General features: G+C 38.0%; 12 protein-coding genes across 13 annotated transcripts; all 12 read left to right on the top strand.

The window, feature by feature from the left end:
* Positions 1-67: 67 nt before the first annotated feature.
* Positions 68-2,149, top strand: LSM04_003547 (GRAM domain; the record flags this gene model as incomplete). The annotated part of the gene is made up of 1 exon (XM_067329477.1): positions 68-2,149. One exon carries the CDS (start codon positions 68-70, stop codon positions 2,147-2,149), a length of 2,082 nt encoding a protein of 693 aa, XP_067187315.1.
* Positions 2,150-3,000: 851 nt separating this feature from the next.
* LSM04_007198 (uncharacterized protein) lies at positions 3,001-4,920 on the top strand (the record flags this gene model as incomplete). The annotated part of the gene is made up of 1 exon (XM_067329479.1): positions 3,001-4,920. The coding sequence occupies one exon, from the start codon at positions 3,001-3,003 to the stop codon at positions 4,918-4,920; it is 1,920 nt and encodes a 639-aa protein (XP_067187494.1).
* An 860-nt stretch (positions 4,921-5,780) lies between these two features.
* Positions 5,781-6,740, top strand: LSM04_007787 (uncharacterized protein; the record flags this gene model as incomplete). Its single annotated transcript, XM_067329480.1, has 1 exon — positions 5,781-6,740. One exon carries the CDS (start codon positions 5,781-5,783, stop codon positions 6,738-6,740), a length of 960 nt encoding a protein of 319 aa, XP_067187523.1.
* A 730-nt stretch (positions 6,741-7,470) lies between these two features.
* Positions 7,471-8,298, top strand: LSM04_007891 (SH3 domain; the record flags this gene model as incomplete). The annotated part of the gene is made up of 1 exon (XM_067329481.1): positions 7,471-8,298. The coding sequence occupies one exon, from the start codon at positions 7,471-7,473 to the stop codon at positions 8,296-8,298; it is 828 nt and encodes a 275-aa protein (XP_067187527.1).
* Positions 8,299-8,760: 462 nt separating this feature from the next.
* LSM04_000779 (Sugar phosphate transporter domain) lies at positions 8,761-9,708 on the top strand (the record flags this gene model as incomplete). The annotated part of the gene is made up of 1 exon (XM_067329482.1): positions 8,761-9,708. One exon carries the CDS (start codon positions 8,761-8,763, stop codon positions 9,706-9,708), a length of 948 nt encoding a protein of 315 aa, XP_067187187.1.
* Positions 9,709-10,341: 633 nt separating this feature from the next.
* Positions 10,342-11,331, top strand: LSM04_004655 (uncharacterized protein; the record flags this gene model as incomplete). The annotated part of the gene is made up of 1 exon (XM_067329483.1): positions 10,342-11,331. One exon carries the CDS (start codon positions 10,342-10,344, stop codon positions 11,329-11,331), a length of 990 nt encoding a protein of 329 aa, XP_067187379.1.
* Positions 11,332-12,021: 690 nt separating this feature from the next.
* LSM04_008647 (uncharacterized protein) lies at positions 12,022-12,291 on the top strand (the record flags this gene model as incomplete). Its single annotated transcript, XM_067329484.1, has 1 exon — positions 12,022-12,291. One exon carries the CDS (start codon positions 12,022-12,024, stop codon positions 12,289-12,291), a length of 270 nt encoding a protein of 89 aa, XP_067187557.1.
* A 935-nt stretch (positions 12,292-13,226) lies between these two features.
* On the top strand, positions 13,227-14,360 carry LSM04_007935 (Autophagy-related protein 27; the record flags this gene model as incomplete). The annotated part of the gene is made up of 1 exon (XM_067329485.1): positions 13,227-14,360. One exon carries the CDS (start codon positions 13,227-13,229, stop codon positions 14,358-14,360), a length of 1,134 nt encoding a protein of 377 aa, XP_067187530.1.
* Positions 14,361-14,981: 621 nt separating this feature from the next.
* Positions 14,982-16,283, top strand: LSM04_004593 (uncharacterized protein; the record flags this gene model as incomplete). The annotated part of the gene is made up of 1 exon (XM_067329486.1): positions 14,982-16,283. One exon carries the CDS (start codon positions 14,982-14,984, stop codon positions 16,281-16,283), a length of 1,302 nt encoding a protein of 433 aa, XP_067187368.1.
* Positions 16,284-16,584: 301 nt separating this feature from the next.
* Positions 16,585-17,046, top strand: LSM04_006473 (uncharacterized protein; the record flags this gene model as incomplete). Its single annotated transcript, XM_067329487.1, has 1 exon — positions 16,585-17,046. The coding sequence occupies one exon, from the start codon at positions 16,585-16,587 to the stop codon at positions 17,044-17,046; it is 462 nt and encodes a 153-aa protein (XP_067187456.1).
* A 524-nt stretch (positions 17,047-17,570) lies between these two features.
* LSM04_003287 (uncharacterized protein) lies at positions 17,571-17,879 on the top strand (the record flags this gene model as incomplete). The annotated part of the gene is made up of 1 exon (XM_067329488.1): positions 17,571-17,879. One exon carries the CDS (start codon positions 17,571-17,573, stop codon positions 17,877-17,879), a length of 309 nt encoding a protein of 102 aa, XP_067187300.1.
* Positions 17,880-18,185: 306 nt separating this feature from the next.
* Positions 18,186-20,196, top strand: LSM04_000649 (uncharacterized protein; the record flags this gene model as incomplete). 2 transcript variants are annotated; one of them, XM_067329491.1, is made up of 2 exons in its annotated part: positions 18,186-19,950; positions 20,039-20,196. In XM_067329491.1, 2 exons carry the CDS (start codon positions 18,186-18,188, stop codon positions 20,194-20,196), a joined length of 1,923 nt encoding a protein of 640 aa, XP_067187181.1. The 2 variants fall into 2 exon arrangements, with proteins under 2 accessions (XP_067187181.1, XP_067187180.1); XM_067329490.1 differs by having other exon boundaries at positions 18,186-19,779; positions 19,952-20,196.
* Between the last annotated feature and the right edge of the window lie 221 nt (positions 20,197-20,417).

Below are 20,417 nucleotides of genomic sequence, written 5' to 3' on the forward strand. Positions count from 1 at the left end.
ACTCCTCTTATTTCTTTCTCTTTCTCTTTCTTTTTCTTTTTCTTGTCCATTCCCAGTTCATAATTCAATGGAGGCGTGGGTGGCAAGTGTGGAGGCGGTCTCAACTAGTGTCAGTGCCGTACCGGATGCCATTAGCGGCGTGGCCATGCAGTTTGCAGAAATGATGAAAACACAAACCGTGCAGGATCCACATAGTGTTACGGTGGCGAATACACTTAGCCGCTCCATCCATGATTCCTCCATCAGTCTTGTTGGGTGTCTCACCGATCTCGCTACGATGAGTAAGGCTATGAAAGAGGCGATGGATGCTAATCCTGAAGAGGCGCAAAGTCTTATTTTAACTCTTTTTAAGATTTTTCTGAAACAACTGACCGTACACTACAAGGAAATGTATGACTCCTTTGAAGAGGCAGAATTCGAGTTTCGAAAAAATACAGTTCCTGATTCAAGTGGAACTGGTAAATCCGATAGTAGTAGAAAAGGTAGTAATGGTAGTAATACGGGTTATCTAGCAGGAGGAGGAGGAGGAGGAAAGTCAGCAGTAACCGTAGCAGCAACAGCAGCAGAGGGGCGAAAGCAGCATGTTGATCCTTCACAAATAAAAGATGCTGAATCTGCAGTGAAACCTATTGCTAAGAAAAAAAAATCTACTGGTGAGAAAAAGAAAAATGTACGTGTGCTTGATGGAGATTTTCCCTCGGATACTGCAGAAATTGACATGATGTTTGAAACAAGGGAGGATATGTCCGCGGACGGTAGTCATCCTTCGGCTCTTTCTGTTTCCAATACCACTATAACTGAAAAGATGGGGAATAAAATGCACGTGGATGAGTATGATTCTAGTGTAATGTCTTCTGTAATGGATTTAAAGGAACCGGAGTATTTACATGTTGCCTCTACTGTAGAGGAGGCACTTGGACGTTTGGTACTTTCTAGTAGACCTATTCCTTTTACGCCACCTGAAGTGATTGAGCGGCGATCACCTATTTTGACATACTACATTGAACTCCCTACTCCGGGATGTCTTGGACCATTGCTTGTTAAAAATTATATTAATTTAGAGGAAGACATGCAGGCAGATTTAATGTGTGATATTTTACGAACAGATTGTGTAGAAGTACAACCTTTTGAATCGGTTTCTGGGGAAATTGTGGTGGGAAATCCTTCAGACTTAAGTGGAGTTCCACCATGCGGATGGCGTCTTGGGGCGAGTGAAGATCAAGAACAGACATTGTATACTATGTATATTCTTCTCCATTATGATGTGAAAATGTCAAAATCCCTACTGATTCATGATCTTATTATAACAGATAAAACAGAAAAAGAAGAATTGCTTCATGTAATAACACCTCTATCAGATACCCCACAATACGCCAAAGTAACAGTTTATGGCTTTAATCCGTCCTCACCAATAGGTTCAGCACAAACGAAAAAGCATACTAGTGATCGTTTATCAGCTATTTTAAATATTACTAAAGGAACTTATGAACGAAATGGTTTTCTAGAAGTTAAAGAGGAAGAAGTACGAGCAACCGTAGCAGCAATAGCACAACGACATAAAGCAAATACTGAAAATTCGAAAGAAGAGGAACTATTAGCAAAATCTAGACTGAATGAAACAACATTTTACAGTACAGCTGAACTAGCATCGCTTACTGAACCCGCTGAACAACAAGGATGGGGATTTAGTGATGTAGCTAAAGGTGCCGTACGTGGAGCTGCTGCTGTTGTACGTGCTCCAGTTTCAGTAGGTAAAGTTGTGGGGAGTGCCGTTTTAGATGTTTCTGGTGTTACAAGTGTTATAAAAAATCAGACGGAAGGTCTTTTTCGTAAATCATTTCCACAATTGTCATCAGAGGAAATAATTGACACATTTAACTGTGCTTTTGTAGAAGGAGGTAACACAATGCCCAAACAGGGTATTGTTTTTATTACTTCCCATTGGCTCTGTTTTCAGGCAACTCTTTCAGGTGCACAATTTAGTCTAGAGTGGGATGAGATTAGAGAAATACAAAAACAGCGAAGTGTAAAGGTCTTGGATAATGCAATTTCTATCGAGTCGCACCTAGGTGATTCGTATTTCCTAACTTCATTCGTTAAACGAGACCAAGCCTATAATGTGATGATGGGGCAGTGGTTAAGGAAGTAAAATATAACATGCATAAGTAAATCCCATGTTGTTGTTGTTGTTGTTGTTGTTTTCGTTTCCTTTATTATTATTATTATTATTATTATTATTATTATTATTATTATTGTTGTCTTTTCTGTTTTGCATTTCCGTATATAATATATACGGCGTCGTCTATATGGAGGACCAGTTGCATCCATTACTTCTTTTTATGTCTGTATATTTTTTTTATTGGAATTTACCACCCTGTTTGCGTATTAACCCCCCTTATATATATATATATATATATATATATATATACAATATGAGAATATTATGAACATTTTTTCTTTTTCCTTCTCTTTTTTTTCTCTTTTTTTTCTTTTTCTTTACTAAAAGTATCACGTTCCTCTTTATTCGTTTATTAGTTACAGGTCTACGCAAACCAACGTAAACTGAAAAAAGGGAACCCATTTGTTTTATTGTTTTTTTATTTTATTTTTATTTTTAGTTAGTCAATCTCTCTGTGCGTGAGAGGGTGCCAGAGAAGGCGGTGTGGTGAGAAGGGTATTTAAAAAAAAAAGAAAATAGTAAAAGAGGTAAAAAGGAAAAGGCGGTGATAAAGAGAGAGAGAGAGTGTGTGTGTGTGTGGGGAGGAGAGAGGAATTCTACGCATTCACTACTTCTTTCTTTCTCTCACTCATTACAATTAATATCTGTATCAAGGAAGAGTCTGTAGCGCATAGAATTCAGAGATCCACTATTATTGTGCTCTTTCTCTTTCTCTCTCCAAACTCTGAGTGTTTTTTTTTTCTTTGTTTTTAATTTTAGCTTTACTAAACACCAGAGTGGGAAAAGTGAGATTATTATTGCAGCTACACTTGTGAGATATAATGTCTGATCATGTAGTTTATTCAAAACCCCTGTTAGTTACACAAGAAAAATTAAAAGAGGCTCGGGAGAAACAGGAAAAGCAGCGGGCTTTAAGGGAGGCGCTGGATAAACAAATAGAACAAACAAAAAAACGGAAGCATAATGATGTATCTAAAGATAAAACTAATTCACTACTAGATGATCCAGTAGAAAAACGTTATACATTTAGTTATGAAAATGGACATGGAAAGTTTGTTTTGCGAGATGATGGCACAGAACATGATGGTGATCCAACTACAACGAGAATGCTTTTAAATAGTAGAAGTATACCAACCGATCCCATTTCTACGCAACGACCTCCCTATCAGTCAAACTCTCTTCCACCAAATTTTTCTATGACTACCTCAGAAGCGAATCCTTTGGTTCCTAGAAGGCCTGAACATAATACCAGTTCTCTTCCTGTTGATTTAGTATATAATATGTCAAAGCAAAACGATCTTACAAATATAAGTCCTCGAATTATGCGGGAAAATGTTCCACGAGGAATAACTCCCAGAGGTAGTCCAGCATCAGGAGGTTTAACGGATGATAATGAGTATCAAACAAATTGTCTCCCACGTAACTTCAACTTGGAGGATGTTAAAAATCAACTTCAGCTTCAACAACAATCGCAACAACAAACACAACAATCTCAACCACCACCACCGTCTCAACGACATGCACGAAGTCCTGGTAGAACACGTGGTCTCCCATCTGGTGGGGCGCAATCTCCATTCTTACCATCTCCCCGAGCCCCACGAAGACCAGGTGGTCCTTTACCACCGTTAGAAGTTCATGATGTCGTAGATAGTAAAAAGACTCCAACTGGAGAATTATTAGATAATTTGGTGACCGGATCACCAGCACGTGAACATATAGTAGTTCAACCTCAGAATAATGGGGTATCACGACCAGCAAAACCAAAACATCTTTCAGCTTTACGAAAACGATCTAATGATGGGCGTACGCGAGGTGCACCGCTTACTTCTGCACCACGTAATATACCAACTAGAGTGGTAGAAAATAAAGTAGAATTATTGCAAAAGGAATTAGAATCACGTGAAGTAGAAATGGCTAAATTGCGAGAAAAAGAAAAAAGTTGGGAGGAACAGGTAAAGCAGTTGAAATTAGAGTTAAAAAGTGCAAAAAAGAAAGAAAGAGATTTAAATAAATTGGTAAAAGAAGGACCAAGAAGAGCAGAGACAGCTCCGAATCAACCTATTGTCTCTCCCCCGGTTTCGAGTTCTCCTGCTACAGGAGGTAAAAAAGTTAATGGTTTACCATCAGGCCCTACATTTGGAAAAAAACAAGATTTTGCAAAGAGTCGTGTATTTTCGCAGAAAACTTTTCGCCCTATTAGTGCACCATCTGAAACGGTGTCTACAGTAGACCTTCCCTCAGCGCGAGAAGCATTGCCACCCTTACAAGATTCCTTTAAGTGTGCCTCTGTTTTAACAAGAAAGACAGCCTTTGGTCTTCCAGAGGAGCATGCGAATCGACCAGTTCCTATAGAGTATGAACATCTTTTACAATTTGTAAGTGAACAAATCATTACACAACAACAGGCTGATGGATTGTGGCGTCTCTTTACTAACGGCGCTTCACCACTTGCACTCCTCCGTCGACAATCCGGAACTGTTGGTCCTGCTGAGGAAGCTGTACTAAATAAAAGTGTCACCAGCGAAGATATCGATATTACTGTGCATGAATCAGAAAATTGTTTAATAAATAATGAGGGCAAAACCGAAGAAGAAAAAGAAGCAAATAAAGAGGAAATGATGTACAATACTAGTGATAAAATATCACCGGTTTACTACTCAACAGATCGTGATACCTTTGAGACGTTCGCAGAACTTCACCTAGAGGATTATCTTTCTCAGGAAGGACCAGATGAAGAATAAATAAAGAAAGGAAGAAAAACTAAAAAAAAAAATGGAACGAGTGAGAAAGACAGGAAAATGTAATTCCTGTGTTTTCTTTGTGTTTCCGTAGTTAAGTCTGTATTTTAATGAGTTTCTGCAAACGTCGCAAAAACAAAAAAAAAAAGCGAAGCCAGTGAATGCAAAGTAGTTGACTAAGCTATTTGTAACTGTTCTTATTTCTCCTTTGGTAATTTACTTTGATGATGTGCCTAATTGTTTGGCTGTATAAACCGTTAGCTTTTTTTATGTGTTTCTTTGTTCTTCTTCTGTTTCAAAAATTTTTTCCTTTTGAGTTGACGTCCCCTCAACAAACTTCATTTCTTTTTTTTTGTTTATACTCGTATATCTTTGCGTATCTTTTTGTGTTTTTTTTTATTATTATTTTCCTTCTGTCCTAGAATTTTCCTAGGGCTTGTATATTGAGTCAAGTGCTTTTTCTTCCTTTCGTTGCCGAGCGGATAGCACATGATCAGCAATGAGGTAGATGCTGCGACAAGAGGCGGCTCTACACTTTTTTTACTGCTTTTTTATTATTTTACTCTCTCCCATCTATATAAACATATAAATGTATATATATTTATATATGTATATGTATATGTGTGTACTTATGGCACGTATGTATGTATGCGCATATATTTCCATCTTTGTGAATTTTGCTTCTCTCTCAATGTGGGCGTCTGCGTCAATGTCTCTTGATTCATTTGTTTTTATGTTAATATATATATATATATATATATATATATATATATATATATATATGCCTCTGCGTGTGTTTGTGTATTGACTTTTCCCCTCTCTTTTTGTTATAATGTAACAATATTGTAATCAGGTAAAGTTAGATGATTGTCGACGAAACCCGACACTTCATTGACTTTAGTGATAACCCAGAAGGTCTGCTAGATGGGGAAATTCTCGCCCAATTGCGAGATGCAATTAGCAGCAATAATCATTTCTGTAAACTCGTATTTAACAATAATCGTCTAACCGATGATGCGATTGGGACACTTGCGGCTATTCTCAGAGGACGTACCCCCATTGAGTATCTCTCACTCGAATCCTGCGATCTCCGTGATGTGGATATCACGCCCCTCGTTAATGCCATCTGTGCAAAGAAAGCACTAAAGTATATTAATCTCCGCCGAAATCCCAATATCACCAGTGATGCGATTGCAGATATTGCAAGAATGATTCGTACCGTTCCAACACTCTCTACAATATTACTGCGGGGTACATCACTGGAATCTAACAACTGCGCAGAGTTAATGGATGCCCTGGAGCACAGTCCCTTCATGCAGGTGGTGGAGTTACCCTACACCGTCGGATATAGAGTACTGGATGGTGTTCGCAAGGTTCTCAGGAAAGATCGCACAAAGTCGTTAGATAATACATATAATGCAAAAAGGCAAAAACGAAAAACTACCGTGGCTATCGGAGGTACGTGTATAGAAAGTAATAATAAAAGACGCAATGAAACACGAGAAATGCAGTCGCTGCCAAAGTTAGTACCGCCTCCATGCAATACATTCCCTGCAGGGACATCACTAACTAAAGTACCACAAGAAAGACAACCACCACCACCACTACTAATACAACCCACACGCACTTTAGAAATGATAGAGTTCCGAAATTGGGCTGATCCAGCTCTTAAAAATGCTGCAGTTCATCTTTACGTACTTGATATGCGCTGTCAACTCCTTGAAACGCACAAACAAGAAAGACGTGAACGTCTTCTTGCGAAACGGGGTATTGGGACAAGACAGAACGCAGCTGAATGGAGCACACAATACTACCGATTGTGAGTAACTTACAAGTAATTTCTTCTCGAGTAGAATGGATGATGACTCAAGTGAATAACTGATGGAAATATATACATATATACATACATATATATATATGTGAGCAACAGTATATAAACCAAAAAGGTTAACATGATTGGAAAGCTGTTTTTATTATATCTACTTTTATTACTATTATTATTAGTATATTCTGTTTTGCCTCTTAACAGATAACATTTTGTTTTTGCTCTGAACTGTACTCTAGTCTGGAATTTTCTTTTATCCGTGGAAATGATGAAATTTTTTTGCGATCCAGTAGTCCTTTATGTAAACATACAGAATGCATTTGCATCATCATTATATATATATATATATATATATATATATATACATATATGATCTCTCTCACTTTTTTTTCGACTGTGTTTGTATGATTGTATAAATTGTTATGAAGCTTATGAGGGTCATGTGAAGAGTTTATCTGTATACTCTGCAACGTTTTTTTTTTTTTTTACTCTTCTTTCTTTCTTTCCTTATTGTGACTCTTCTTATCATTACTCTATATTTATTGGAGACACACTCTCCTTGTTTATAAATTATATATATATATATATATATAATCACTGTTTTCTTTGTCTTGCTTTTGTAAGCCCCTTTCAAAAGGGAGAAAAGAAAAAAAAACAAAGGGACTAGAACGGAAAAAAAAATAGAAGGAAATATATTTATTTATATAGATAAACATACGCAGACGTAGATGCGTTATTTTAGAGTCTTGTACAACTTTACCGCAGAAGATAATGTAGAACTTACCGTTAAAAAGGGTGAAGTCGTTATCCCTGTTGACGGTGATGTAATGGATGGATGGATTAAAGTGGAAGTGTTAAATGACACCAAACGCCGTGGGTTTGTGCCACTTAACTTTCTACGTGAAACCACACTGCCAAACGACAATAATAATAATAATAATAATAATAGTAATAATAATAGTAATAGTAATAATAATAAAATCCAGGAACAGCCCCCACTGACAAGAGCCGCCACCCCACCCCGTCAGCCCTCCGCCATCCCCAAAGAGACCCCGTCCTCCTTCACCTCCGCCGCGTTGGACTACGGCGACACCCTCCAGCAGATGTACACCGGCGCCGGCACTCGCGAGCCGTCCATGACGTCGCGGCGGAGTTTATCGGCGGAGCAGCGCACACAACGGCCCTCGCAGGTGTTGGCAAAAACAACAACAACTATTCCACTGCAGAGACAACAACAACAGTCACTTACTTCACTTCCCTCTAATCCTACAAGCGGGCGATCATTGTTAAATGATCCAAATGCAGTGATTGAAGCTTTTATGAAAAATGAGCTTCATTTTAAACAACTTGTCCGGCAGCGTCAGGATGCTCTTGCGCAAATGCGTGCTACACTTGAGGGAGCCATAGTTGAAATGACAGCATGTAAAGATAAAAATGCTACCTTGGCACGTAAACTGCGTGACTTGGACCAAACAATAGAGAAAGAAAGAAAACGCTGGAAGGAGCGCATTGAGGAAGAAAAATCATACATTGCACGATCTATGCTACAGGAGTAAATCAAAAAAAATTTTTTTTGTGCTGGCAATCGATAGTGTTCACTTATTTCCTCTACCATATGCATGCATTTGGTACTATCACTGACACCAGTACCACATAAAAGAGAAAAAAGGGTGAAGAGTCATATTTCATTTTTTTACATTATGTGTGTGGGTGTGGGTGTTTTTTCTGTATATATATATATATATACATTGTGTACACTGACATTCCCTCTTGTAGGTATTTGGAGAGAGTGCAGTAACTATCTTATTGTTATTAATTGCTTTTTTTTTGTTTTTTTTGTTGTTGTTCTATTTCATATTTATTTATTTTTTTTTCGTATGATTTTTTTTTTTTTTGCTTTCCCTCCATTTTTTTCATTTATTATCACCATTGCTCTTTTACATGAATATATTATATTATATTCTCATATCTCAAGGTAACAGAAAGGAAGGAAAGGGAAGAGAAAAAAATTCGATGATATGCGGACAATCAATGCTGAGAGAAAATCGCTTCCACGGAGCGTGACATTATACGGCAGTTTGCTACTGAATATCATTAGTAGTGTTGGTGTTATCATAATTAATAAGAGACTCGTCTACATGGAGGCTGAATTTCGCTTTGGTACTTTACTTACCGTTATTCATTTTATTGTTTCATTTTTGGGCTGTTTACTTTTTGCAAAACTTGATTGCTTTAAAATCAAACCTGTTTCTATTTACAAAGTGATTCCTATAAGTTTGGCATTTTGTGGTTATGTGGTATTTAATAATTTATCTCTCCTTACTAATACTGTAAGTGTGTATCAGACATCAAAAATTATTTGCACTCCTGTTATTGTATGGATTGAGTACGTCTACTACCACAGACGTGAAAAGAAGTGGACATTACTATCTCTTATACCTATATGTATTGGAGTAAGTTTTACAGTTTACTCTGATACTAATTTGAATTTTTCAGGAAGTGTTTGGGCCCTTTTAGCTATTATTTCTAATTCTCTTTATACAATATGGGGAAAAACGAAGCAATCTGAATTGGGGGTTACACCAATGCAACTTTTACTTTATCAAGCCCCACTTAGTGCGGTAATACTGTTATTATTTGTAATTCCTCTAGATGGTATGGGAGAACTTATGGCTTACAAGGTTACCTTTACTACGATTTGGACAATTGCATTATCCTGTGTATTTGCATTTGGTGTAAATTTTTCTTTTTTCTTATTTGTCGGGCAAACATCACCCCTTACAATGAATGTTTTGGGCTATTTAAAGACTGCATTGGTTTTTGTAGGTGGATTTATCTTTGTTAATTCTGAAGCCACTTCTAAAACAGTGTTTGGTGTATTACTAACTCTTATAGGTCTGGCATTTTACACATACTCAAAAATGGTAGGTCAACTTTTTCTTTTTGTAAGAAAAGAAGAAGTTTAATTCACTTTGTTTTCTTATAATTACTGTTGATTATAAAAGTATATGATGTTCAAATTTACTCTCGCAAAACTTTCTTTGTTTTCTAGACTTCTACATACCTGTAGAGATAATTTGAATTTTTGTGTCTATGTCTGTATCCTTATATGTTTTTTTTTTTTTCGCCCCTCTGAGCTTTTTTTTTCTTCTGCATCTTACTTCAGATTCTATTGTATTTTTTTTTTTTTTTTTTACTTCTTGTGGGTGTATTTTCTCAGTTGTACGCCGATACATTCAAAGGTTTTTTTTTTTCCTCTTTGTTTTTTTTCTTCTTCTTTTGCATGTGTACCTATATTCATACCCTTAGATAAATACAAAAGTATATAAAAATATATATTTATTTATATTTTACTGTTCTTGCGATTAAAAAACTTCATTATGTACATTCGCATGCCTACACATACTGAAGAGAGTCCAAGTGATGTAAGTCAATTCGCCTTATCTGCTATTCACATGGTGATCACACTACTGCATGAGAGAAAAAATGCCGCGGGATGCAGAATTCATGCTTCTATAGTACGACAGTCAGTGTTTCTTCACTTATTGAATACATTTGATAGAAAACTCGGTTTAGCAGAAAACCGTAGTAAATAGAAAATGGAGTCTTTACTAAAGTTGTATATTATTCTTTGGGTTTCTATAAAAACAGAGGGTATGAATTTCCGTACAATGGATACTGACAAAAATATATCATGGCCAAACGAATTGCTTGAAGAAGGCAAATATGCGGAAAAATGTTTGGCGCATGATATATTCACCGGTGATGGTTTTGCTGCATATCCGTGTTTTATGGATGTGTTAATATGGTTTATTACGGAAGTTCTTCTTCCCTTTGCTCATTCCTGGGAAGAGTTTAATATTTGGAAATGTGCAACAGGTAATAATAATAATAATAATAATGATAGTGGTGAAGAAAAAGAAAATAGTCATCCATTTATTCAATGGTCTGTATCTATCCTTAATGCTCCTGATTCGTTATCAGGAACAGAATGGCAACTTTCTCCATTAAAACAATGTGTCGTATCATTGTCGGTCTTACTAAGGGCCGATACCTTGATACTATCAAAATATCCTAATTTATTCACAGATGCATATATTCGAAGTCTTGTAGTCGCCTGTACTGCAGGCGCTTCACCAAAGCTCTTTGTGGAGCTTACACAGAGTATATGCCGTGGAGTAATACGTGGTGACGCTCTTTACTACAATGATCTCCGCATTCTATTGGAGACATTACGTCGATTTGTGGATTCTTGTGATGCGGCGTGTGATGCGCAGAAAGTACAGACTGCTATAGATGTACTTTTAAACACATCCTGCCCGTTAGGTGGTGAGGCTGATGTCGCACGTGGTGTGGCCTCTGTGTGTGAATGGTTTAAATTATTACATCTTGATAGTAATTACCGCGAAGTACTTGTGCGTGGTGGTATTGATGGTGAAGTACTGCGCTCCGGTCTCACAGTGCATGATGTACAAGAAATGGGTATTTGTAGTGCAAAAGATGCTGCTGTGCTGCTGCGGGTGTTGAGTACCCATCCACAACAAAGTGATGGGGGAATAAGAGGAGGATGTGGAGGAGAGCCCGATTAAGAGAAGTAACCATAATAGGAGGAAATGGGATAAACATAAAATAGATTCAAAAAAAAAGATATTCATATATGTGTTTGCAATTATTATTATTATTATTATTATTATTATTATTATTATTATTATTATTATTACTATTATTATTTCTTATTTGGTTTCTCTATCTCTTTCATTTTTCTCTCTTTGGGTTGAAACATTTTCTCCAAAAATATTTATATACATATATTTTTTTTTATTATTCCTTTTTTTTTCTTGTGTGTGTATGTGTGGAATATAGCATGTTTACAAACGTCCGTTTACGCATTTTATCCCAGTTTTCTATTTACCCAAAAGAAGACTGTCTTTTTGTGTTGTTAGTGCTGCGTTAGTGGTGAAGCAACGTATTCGTGTGCGCACTTCACACACAGTTGTTGCGGGCCAACGCATTGACTCCCCACATTCAACACGAGCAGAAAACAAACAGGCACTAGGCACACCACTAACTACGCCTGTGAGAAACTCGTCGCGATTGTTGTTATTATTTTTACTACTGCTATCATTTTTCATTCATCCTCGTCCTGTTCCGCCTCGCTAGAGAGGTCCTCCACAGAAATAAATAAGCAAACAAACAAACAGACATATATACGCAAAAAAAAAAAACATCCACACATAGTGAGTGGAGGAATAACGTGCAAAGGACGTTTAACTCAACGGATGTCAAGCGACGACTCGGACGACTCGGACGGCGTCATTCTTGCGATCAGCGGCGAGGCGCAATTCCTGCCGCCCGCCTGGCACTACACAGACGCCAACGCCCCAAAACTCGCGGCGGATCCCACAGCAACGAGACGTCTTGAGGGACCGGGTGTTCTCCGCGGTGTGCACATTCCACCCGCCAAAGAGCGTCGTGCAAGGCGGAGGGGCGCAGACTATATTCGTGGTAACTCGCGGCGTACACAGAAAGAGTGTAATAAAGTGGTGTAAGGAATGATGAACATCATCACAGATGAGAAATGTTGCTACTTGGCGACATGGCATCACATTACAACCTAAAAAAGGAGGGGAATTAACCCCATACGTCTCTATTTATATGTATGTTATAAATAAAGGTGTTGATATTGGGCTTATTTATGTGTTTCTCCTTTTTTCTTTTGCCGCTGCTGTTCCATTGTTCTGTAGATATTGGAGATGGGAGACATATTTTTACATTTATGCCTTTATTTTCGTTTTTCTTTTAACCATTTTGTGGACGGTTGGTACTTGGCAAAATGAGAGTTCATGTTAGGGCTATCCAGGTTTTTTTTTTTTTTTGTGACGGAGTGAGGCGAGGCACACATTATATGCAATAAAAAATATGTTTTGCCATAAAGTTGAAAAAAAAAGTAAGAGAATTGAGATGTTTGTTTTTACCTGTAATGTAATGACTTTATTTTGCCTGAAAAAAACGAAAGGCGGTAGAAACTCTGTTTGAGCGATGTGTCCGTGTGTGTGTGTGTGGTCTCTGTGCAGGCGTGTTGGTCAGTCTCTGTCTTGTTCGCGAGGTTGTCGTCCGTACCGCAGAAGAGTACGTTGGTCTCCTTGCTTGTTTTTTTTTTTTGTATTGTTTCTATACTGGGTTTATACACCTGATGATGTACTTAATGCTTAATCTACTATTAATATTTCTTTGGATTTCCTTTCTATTATATTTGTACTCTGACCTCCTCTTCCTCCTTTTCCTCCTCCTTTTCTTTCTTTCCCTGTATATATATATATACGTAGAGTGTTATTTTTCGTATACACTGCAAGGAATTTTTTTGTTAGTATTGCTGTCTTTTTGGCAAATTAACTAAAATCTTAGTCAATAAGTTATATTTCTAGGAAGGAAGAGACAACATCAGAAATAAATCAAAGAAAAAACAAAAAAAAAAGAGAAAGAAATGTCTCACTCTGATGCTCTTTTCACTCGGTTACTGCTAGCGACGTTCGTACTGTTGGTGTGCGCTGCTCAGGCAAATGAGGGACTTGCAACACCCATGTGCCGCGAGGTGCGTGGCTTCGCTAGTGAGTACAACAACCGCATGAGCATCACTGTTCAAACATCTCCAGCAGAAAAGGAGGCGATCATTCTCATTGTGCGAGCCTTTCCACTCGCTCTCGGGGAACTCACTCAACAATGGATTCAGTTGAATGCCACATACCGACTTCGTGAAGGGGCAACGGTCTCAGTACAGTCAAATAACAATGGTATTGTAATGATTCCTAATGTGGAAGCTGGTACAGATATAAATATTGAGATTAATCGTGTTCGAAGGGACGGCCCTGTACCGTTTCGTTTTTGGAGTTATCACGCCAATCGTCCACAGTGTTATATTGATGTTTCACCCACAAACTCTTTTTTTGCACCCATTCCAACTCTTCTAGCAAATATGGCTACTCCGGTAAAGGTGTTTTTTAAATCTATTGCTCCTCAAGGAGCAAAGGGAGTCATGATTCAAATCACCAATTACTCCCGTCCAAGTTCAGACACTAAATTTGAAGTTATGTCATCATCATCAGGTAATCAGAGCGTAGCAATACACAAAAGCGGAGAAATATTTGCATGGAACGAAAGTGTGGTATACTTTTCCTTTTCACCGGATATCTCAACGCATAGCTTTCTCTTGCTTGCAGTAAATGTGGCTTGGACAGATGTAATCAGTGATACATCTTCTACTTCTCCAACTACACAACATCCAAAGGGTAAAGAAACAGTAAACTCGACAAGTAGTATGGGAAAGAAATTATCAAATGAAACTGGAAAAGATGGAAAAGCAGATGATAAAGAGAAATGGAGTTTTTTTAACTTTCTGTTTTTTCTGTTTTTTCTAGTTTTCGTTTACGTTGTCATTCTCTCAGTTGTTAACTACCGTGTGAAAGGCATCACGGAATTTCCAGAGATGATTCCTCACATAAGTGTATTACGCTCATGTTCTCAGTACGTATCATTAGTGCAGAGTAGTTTTAGACAGGGCAATTCTCGTGGAGGTTACCGTGATTTGAATCGTCAGGAGATGAGCACAGAAGATATTTAGGTGGGGGTGGGAGATGATATCCGTATTCGTGTGTTTATTTCTTTGACTGGGGGTTTCGTTCTTTACATACTTCCTGATATTAATGAAGAAATTAAAAAGATTTAAATAAAATTTTAAATCATTTTACAATGTGTAGTAGAGAGGATGTTAACTCTCTCTCCCTCTATTTTCATGAGTGAACGACGAAGAGGTTTTGGGATGAATGAAAAAAAAAAGAGAAAACTGGATATGAGTATTGTGATGTTGCGTGCGTTTTTTTGGTTATGATCGTTCATAATATATGTCGTTTACTATTTACTTTCATCTATATGTGCATATGAACAATGCAGTTAATAGTATCTCTTCTTACATGGTACGTTTAATTTAATTTAGGGTTCTTTATTTCTTTATTTTTCCTTATACCATGTATTGTCTCTCTGTGTCTCTATCGTTATTCTTTATTGTTGCTGTTTTCTCTTTGACTTGTTGTTTCTTACAGCGTTTACTAGAAGAGTGTGTCTGTGTGTGGTGGTACCTTCGACTATTTGGTTGATAGAAAGAGATTGAAAGAAAAAAAAAGAGCAAAGATTTGAGAAGCAGAAAAGAAGAAAAAAAAAAATACAGCTGTTTGTTAGGTGAACTATGAGTAAACGTCTTCTTTTCTCACAGTGCAGGGATGTAGGCGTTTTTACTGCCCTCACGCAGCAACATCGCTGGATTACGCGTCTCTATACCTCTTATTATCCTGGTGATTTATATCCCAGCCAGCTTGTGCAGCAGAAACAACGTCTGCCGGGAGGTATGACTCTTAGTGACGTACAAAAAAAGGCAGCATTGGAAGGAACTGTAAAAAAAAATAAAACATTGGCAGCAGCAGGAGTAGGTACTAATACTAGTAGTGGTGATGATAATGAAGATGAGCCAAAAGGAGTTTCATGGGGTGATGCTAGTTGTACAGATATCATGCATACAGGTGATATGCGTCAATCACAAGGCATCCCAGTGAAGAAGGAACGCCCCTATGTACCACTTGGTGAAGTAGCCAAATTAGAACTACAAGGAGATTACTATATGGAGGGAGGACTTTTTCAAGAAGCGTTGGAACACTATGGTGTAGTTGCCAAGGCTTATTTCATTGCATACCCAGATAATCACTCACAACGTGTTGGTATTCTCTTAAAACTCTCTAGCGCTTTTAGACATGTTGGTCGTCATGAAAGTAGTAAGGCTAATATTGAAAACGCACTACGTATGTTAGATGCATCTAGTCGTCCATCTCTTGAATTAATATGTGAAGCTCTGTTGGAGTTGGGACTAACACGAGAGGCGTTGGGATCCGCAAGGGAAGCCGCAGAGGCGTATGAGGAGGCTGTTGAGATTATGCATACATTCCACAACAGCGGTGAGTCCCATCGTATGTTGCGTCTATTGCCTCGCCTCGGTCGTCGTTTTAATCTTAACTTTGAGGAAAAGTTTGTTTATTTCAGTCCGTTTGATTACGACCGTACATTTGCTATTGCCGATCAATGCCTAGAGCGAGCTGAGCGGGTCTACCGCGCATTGAATGACAGTGACTGTATTATTCGTGTACTGCAACGACGCAAAGAGTTAATTGACAAGAAATTCTTTAATCTTCGAGACTTTGCAGGACGTATTCACACCACACGAGGTCACTGGATGCGACGGGCACAACACCTCACCAATGCCCCAACGCCTGATGAGTTACTGCGTTATAGCCCAACTATACATCAAGTACATCGTGATTTCAGTCGCGAACTCACAGCGCCGATAGGACGTGAGTCGGAAGTTATGCCAGGTGTTAATCGTACTGTACTCGATATGGGTAACCCATATCGTAAGCGGGGTCGGCTCTCGAATAAGATGCTACGTGAAGCTGATCACAATTTCGCAAAGTATGTTCGACAGCAGGAGTACAATGAGTAACAAAAGGGGACGCATCATTAAGTGAAAACCGAAGGAAAGAATAAAAACAAAGGAAGTTTGAAATAACGGAAATTAACAAAATTGCATTTTGTACTCTTTTTTTTTTGTTGTTTTCTGCACTCTCTTTGTTGTTGTTTTTATTTTATTCCTTTATTCTACACTTTTTTTTTCTTCTTTTTGATTATTCTATGTCTTAAACTTTTTTCTTCTGTTTTCTGCTGTTCTGTAGGTTTCAAAGCAACAAGTTTATTGTTGTTGCTCTTGGTATTGTTGTTTGTTGTTGAATTTTCAGCTATCTAATATGTCTACTATTGTACAGCCGCACTATGTACGTTTAAAACGCTACAATCTTACCATATTCCTTCATTGTGATGTCAATCACGACACCGTTCAAGCCATAAAGGAACGGTATGAAAAGTTAACAGGGCGTATATTCTACACTGTTCGACTCTATCTAGGAAAACAAAATCTTGAGGACTTTTCGACACTCTACAATTGTGGCATTGAAAGTGAAGGGGCTGAGCTTATAGTAGTGCATTCAAAGGCTCCCAAATCAGACGGAACAGGTGAATATTTCTGGGAAGAGGTAGAAGAGGCGATGCGACCGCCTCCACCTCCACCTAAAGAAGAACGACGCTCAACACAAGCGGGTAGTGAGGGTGGCGAGCAGGTTGACGATGCCAACGGTCCTGTGCTAGTTTCACGCGCCGAAAGGAGAAGTCTTCATTTTGTAGAACCAGAAGTGGAGGCAACGAATTCTTGACAGTATTGCTGAACATGGTACTGATGCTGGTACTGATTCTCCTCCTGTGCACAATTCTTTATTACTATTGTTTGTTTTTGTTCTTGTTGTTGTTGTTTACCTCTTGTGTGGAATGATAGGAGTAGCTCTGTGTTCGTATCATGAGCTAGATGCGATAATGTACCTCAGTGCGCTCCTGCAGAGTATATGTATATTAAAGAGAAGAGAAAAAACAGGAACGCAAAAGAAGAAAAATAGGAAAAAAAAAGGAATCAAACACACTTTTTATTTATTTAACTGATTTCTGCTCTGCTGTTCTTTCTTATTTCCATTCCTTTAGCTTTGTGTTACTTAAGGTGATGTATGCCTTTTTCCTGTATATGTTTTTTTTTTCTTTTCCTTTTTCTTTTCTATTTGTATATCTCGTCTTTGAGAAGTCTAATATCACTTTCCTCTCTTTCTTTCGTTTCTCTCTATTTTAGCTCGCAAAGGTGGGGTGGGGACTGAGGGTCTGACAGTTCGTGCAGTAGACGGGGAGGAACAGCATGGCGGTTGATATCGACATTCTGCGGGAGGCGCTCTTACACGCGCAGTACGCCGGGAGGGACACGCCGCGGCTGGCAGACTTCCCCGCGACGGTGACGCCCCGCGATGTGTCCGCGGTGTTTCTGCCGCATCTCGCCGCACAAGAGGCGGCCGCCCGCGATGGACTTGTGTTGGGCGATATACACATTGTGGGTCACAATAATAATAGTAGTGATAATAACAGTGCGGTGCCTACACTCGCAGGGGATGCCGTGGCGGCAGCGCTGGTAATGTTTACGTTGCTGGGTGTTGAGCCAGGGAAAGTTTAAACATTGGAGTGGGCATGGAGTGTCTCTTTGATATATATATATATATATATATATATAGTGTTTATTTGTGCGAGGTGTTATTTGTTATTGTTTGGGTTTTATTGTTGTTGAATTGGAGAGGGAAAGAAAGTGATGAATTGTGGTGGGCTATGATGGAAGTAGAGACCTTCTTTGCACTGTTAGTCTTTCTCTCACCCCATAGGTATAGAGATAGATGCACACATATAAAACTACTAATACCGAAAGCGTAAAATCGTCATTTTTTTTTTTTTTCCTCCTCGTTACTTGTACCACCTCTATTAAATAATGTTGGAAGAACTTGGTACTAAACTTGAGAAGCTGTATGGAATAGCAAGAGTTCACACTGCTATTAGCTCACTTATTCAACATTCAGCAAAGAAAGAGGAATGGACGACGGTATTGAAAAGGTTAAATGATACACTTCGATATGGTAGTTGTAAATCACTTATCTCAAGGCTGATTCAAAATCTTAATTCTTCTTGTTGTACCGAAGAAGATAATTCAGTAGAATCACCAACTGCACAAAGTTTCAGAAAGAGTGAGGAACAGGAGTTGGCGATGGCACAGGAAATTATTCAGAATGATGTTTTGTTAATTTTACATAACTTAGTAAAACATCCAGTTTCATGGGATATTTGTATCGAAAAAGAATTGAATAGAATAAAAGGTGATGATAGTTGGACGTATATATTGCTTTCACATCAAATTCCACTTCAAAATCATTTTATTTCTTTAAAAGGGCTCCTGGAACATAGGACACATTTTGTTATTATTGATTTATCATCATCTTACCTTGGTGATAATCATGTTTCGGAATTGTTGAAAATGTTAGCCAATGAACGGCACCTTCGTCTTCTTTTGTTGGATTTTAATGAAATTACTTCAGATATTTTACCCTTATTTGAAACACTTCTAACTCCTGAAAACGCTCAACGTTGTGCAATCACCAGCTTTCCATCACTTAGATCGTTAAGTTTAACTGGGAATCCTATTTCTATGCATTTGGAAAGTCTTAGAAATGTATGGAAAGCACGAGTGTCATTTATGAAGCGTCCACATGCTCCTTTAAGCTCTGCTATTGATAATTCTATCTCTTGTGGAAGAATAGAGCTACATTCTATACGTGTACTAGTGCTAGAAGGCTGCGGAATGGAGGCTTATCTTCATGCTTTAGCATTACGAAACTCTGGTAGCGGTGGTTCCTACGGTTATGAGGAACTCTGGAGTAGAACAAATGTTTTTTGTGCAGCTTCCTTTGGAACTATTGTATCTGCTGCAATGGCATTAAAAATACCAGTGAAATGTATTGAAGAGTGTTTTATTTCTATCGCACAGCGTGTATTTGACGTTTCTGGTTTATATGTTCCCTTTCGGGATATATCAAAGTGGTGGAATGGTAATAATTATTACTATTACGTTAATGAACTGGATTACGTATTACGAGAGTTATTTGGTACATCAAGTGAAATGACACTAACAGAAATTGAGAGGGCTACAGGAAAACATCTTATCTTTTTTTTAGCGCCATACACAGACTCTTGCAATCAAGGTTTTGATAGTAATTTATTTTTTAAGCAAAAATTTATTCCTATACGATCATGGTCAAGTGGTGTACAAGGTGAGAGAATAAATTCTATTTGGCGTCGCTGTTCATTAGTAAAGATATTACTAGCCTGTTGTTGCTCACCTGGGATGATAGGACCTTTAGTGCAATTGGAGGGTATGACGGTGCGTGATGCTTTTACCGTACCGGTACCACAGCTTCTTTGTGAATGTCTGGAAGGAACCAGTGGGACATGTAGTATTCATTTTGAGTTTTGGCTTCCACGTGAGAGAGAATCTTCTGTTGATGGATCATCCTATACACAAAGTCTTCTATGTAATCCACTTATTTTTCAAGAAGTAATAACCTCTACGGAGAGTAACTCACCATTGATTTATTTTCCTCCTTCTTCAATGCTTACAGTCAAGAGACGACAGAGTATGGAATGGTTGGCTTCAGTGACTGGTAATGAAGGTCGTAATGCATGTCTTGATGTGGCCAATATTAGTACTAAATAATAATAATAATAATAATAATAATAATAATAATAATAATAGTGAATCTTATTATTCTTCTGCTGCTCTGGTGGTTGTAGGTCAATTAAATTACAGTGTTCGTTTACTTTTCAAACCAACCAGGCATGAAGTTGTTCGCTATAATGAGTCAGATATGCTGTTACTCAAGGAGACGCTCCCTGATGCGCTTTCTGTACATTCGATGCAGTTTGGTACTGCAGGAACTGTCACTTCTTGATACCAAACAATAAAGGTAGTCTATCACTTAAATAAAGGAGTACGATATCTTTGTGTTTACATGTCCAATTTTCGGTTTATTTGGAGTATGTGTTAGAAGACTTATTCTGATTGTTTTTATCAATTGTTCTTTTCTAGTTTTTTTATTTCACTTATTTGGAAATGAGTGTTAGGTTAGCCTTTTTTTTTTCATGATATTTATTTTTCGTTATGGTTGTTCTT

The sequence above is a fragment of the Trypanosoma melophagium genome (genome assembly GCF_022059095.1).
Source record: "Trypanosoma melophagium isolate St. Kilda chromosome Unknown ctg5segment0, whole genome shotgun sequence".
Taxonomy (NCBI): domain Eukaryota; phylum Euglenozoa; class Kinetoplastea; order Trypanosomatida; family Trypanosomatidae; genus Trypanosoma; species Trypanosoma melophagium.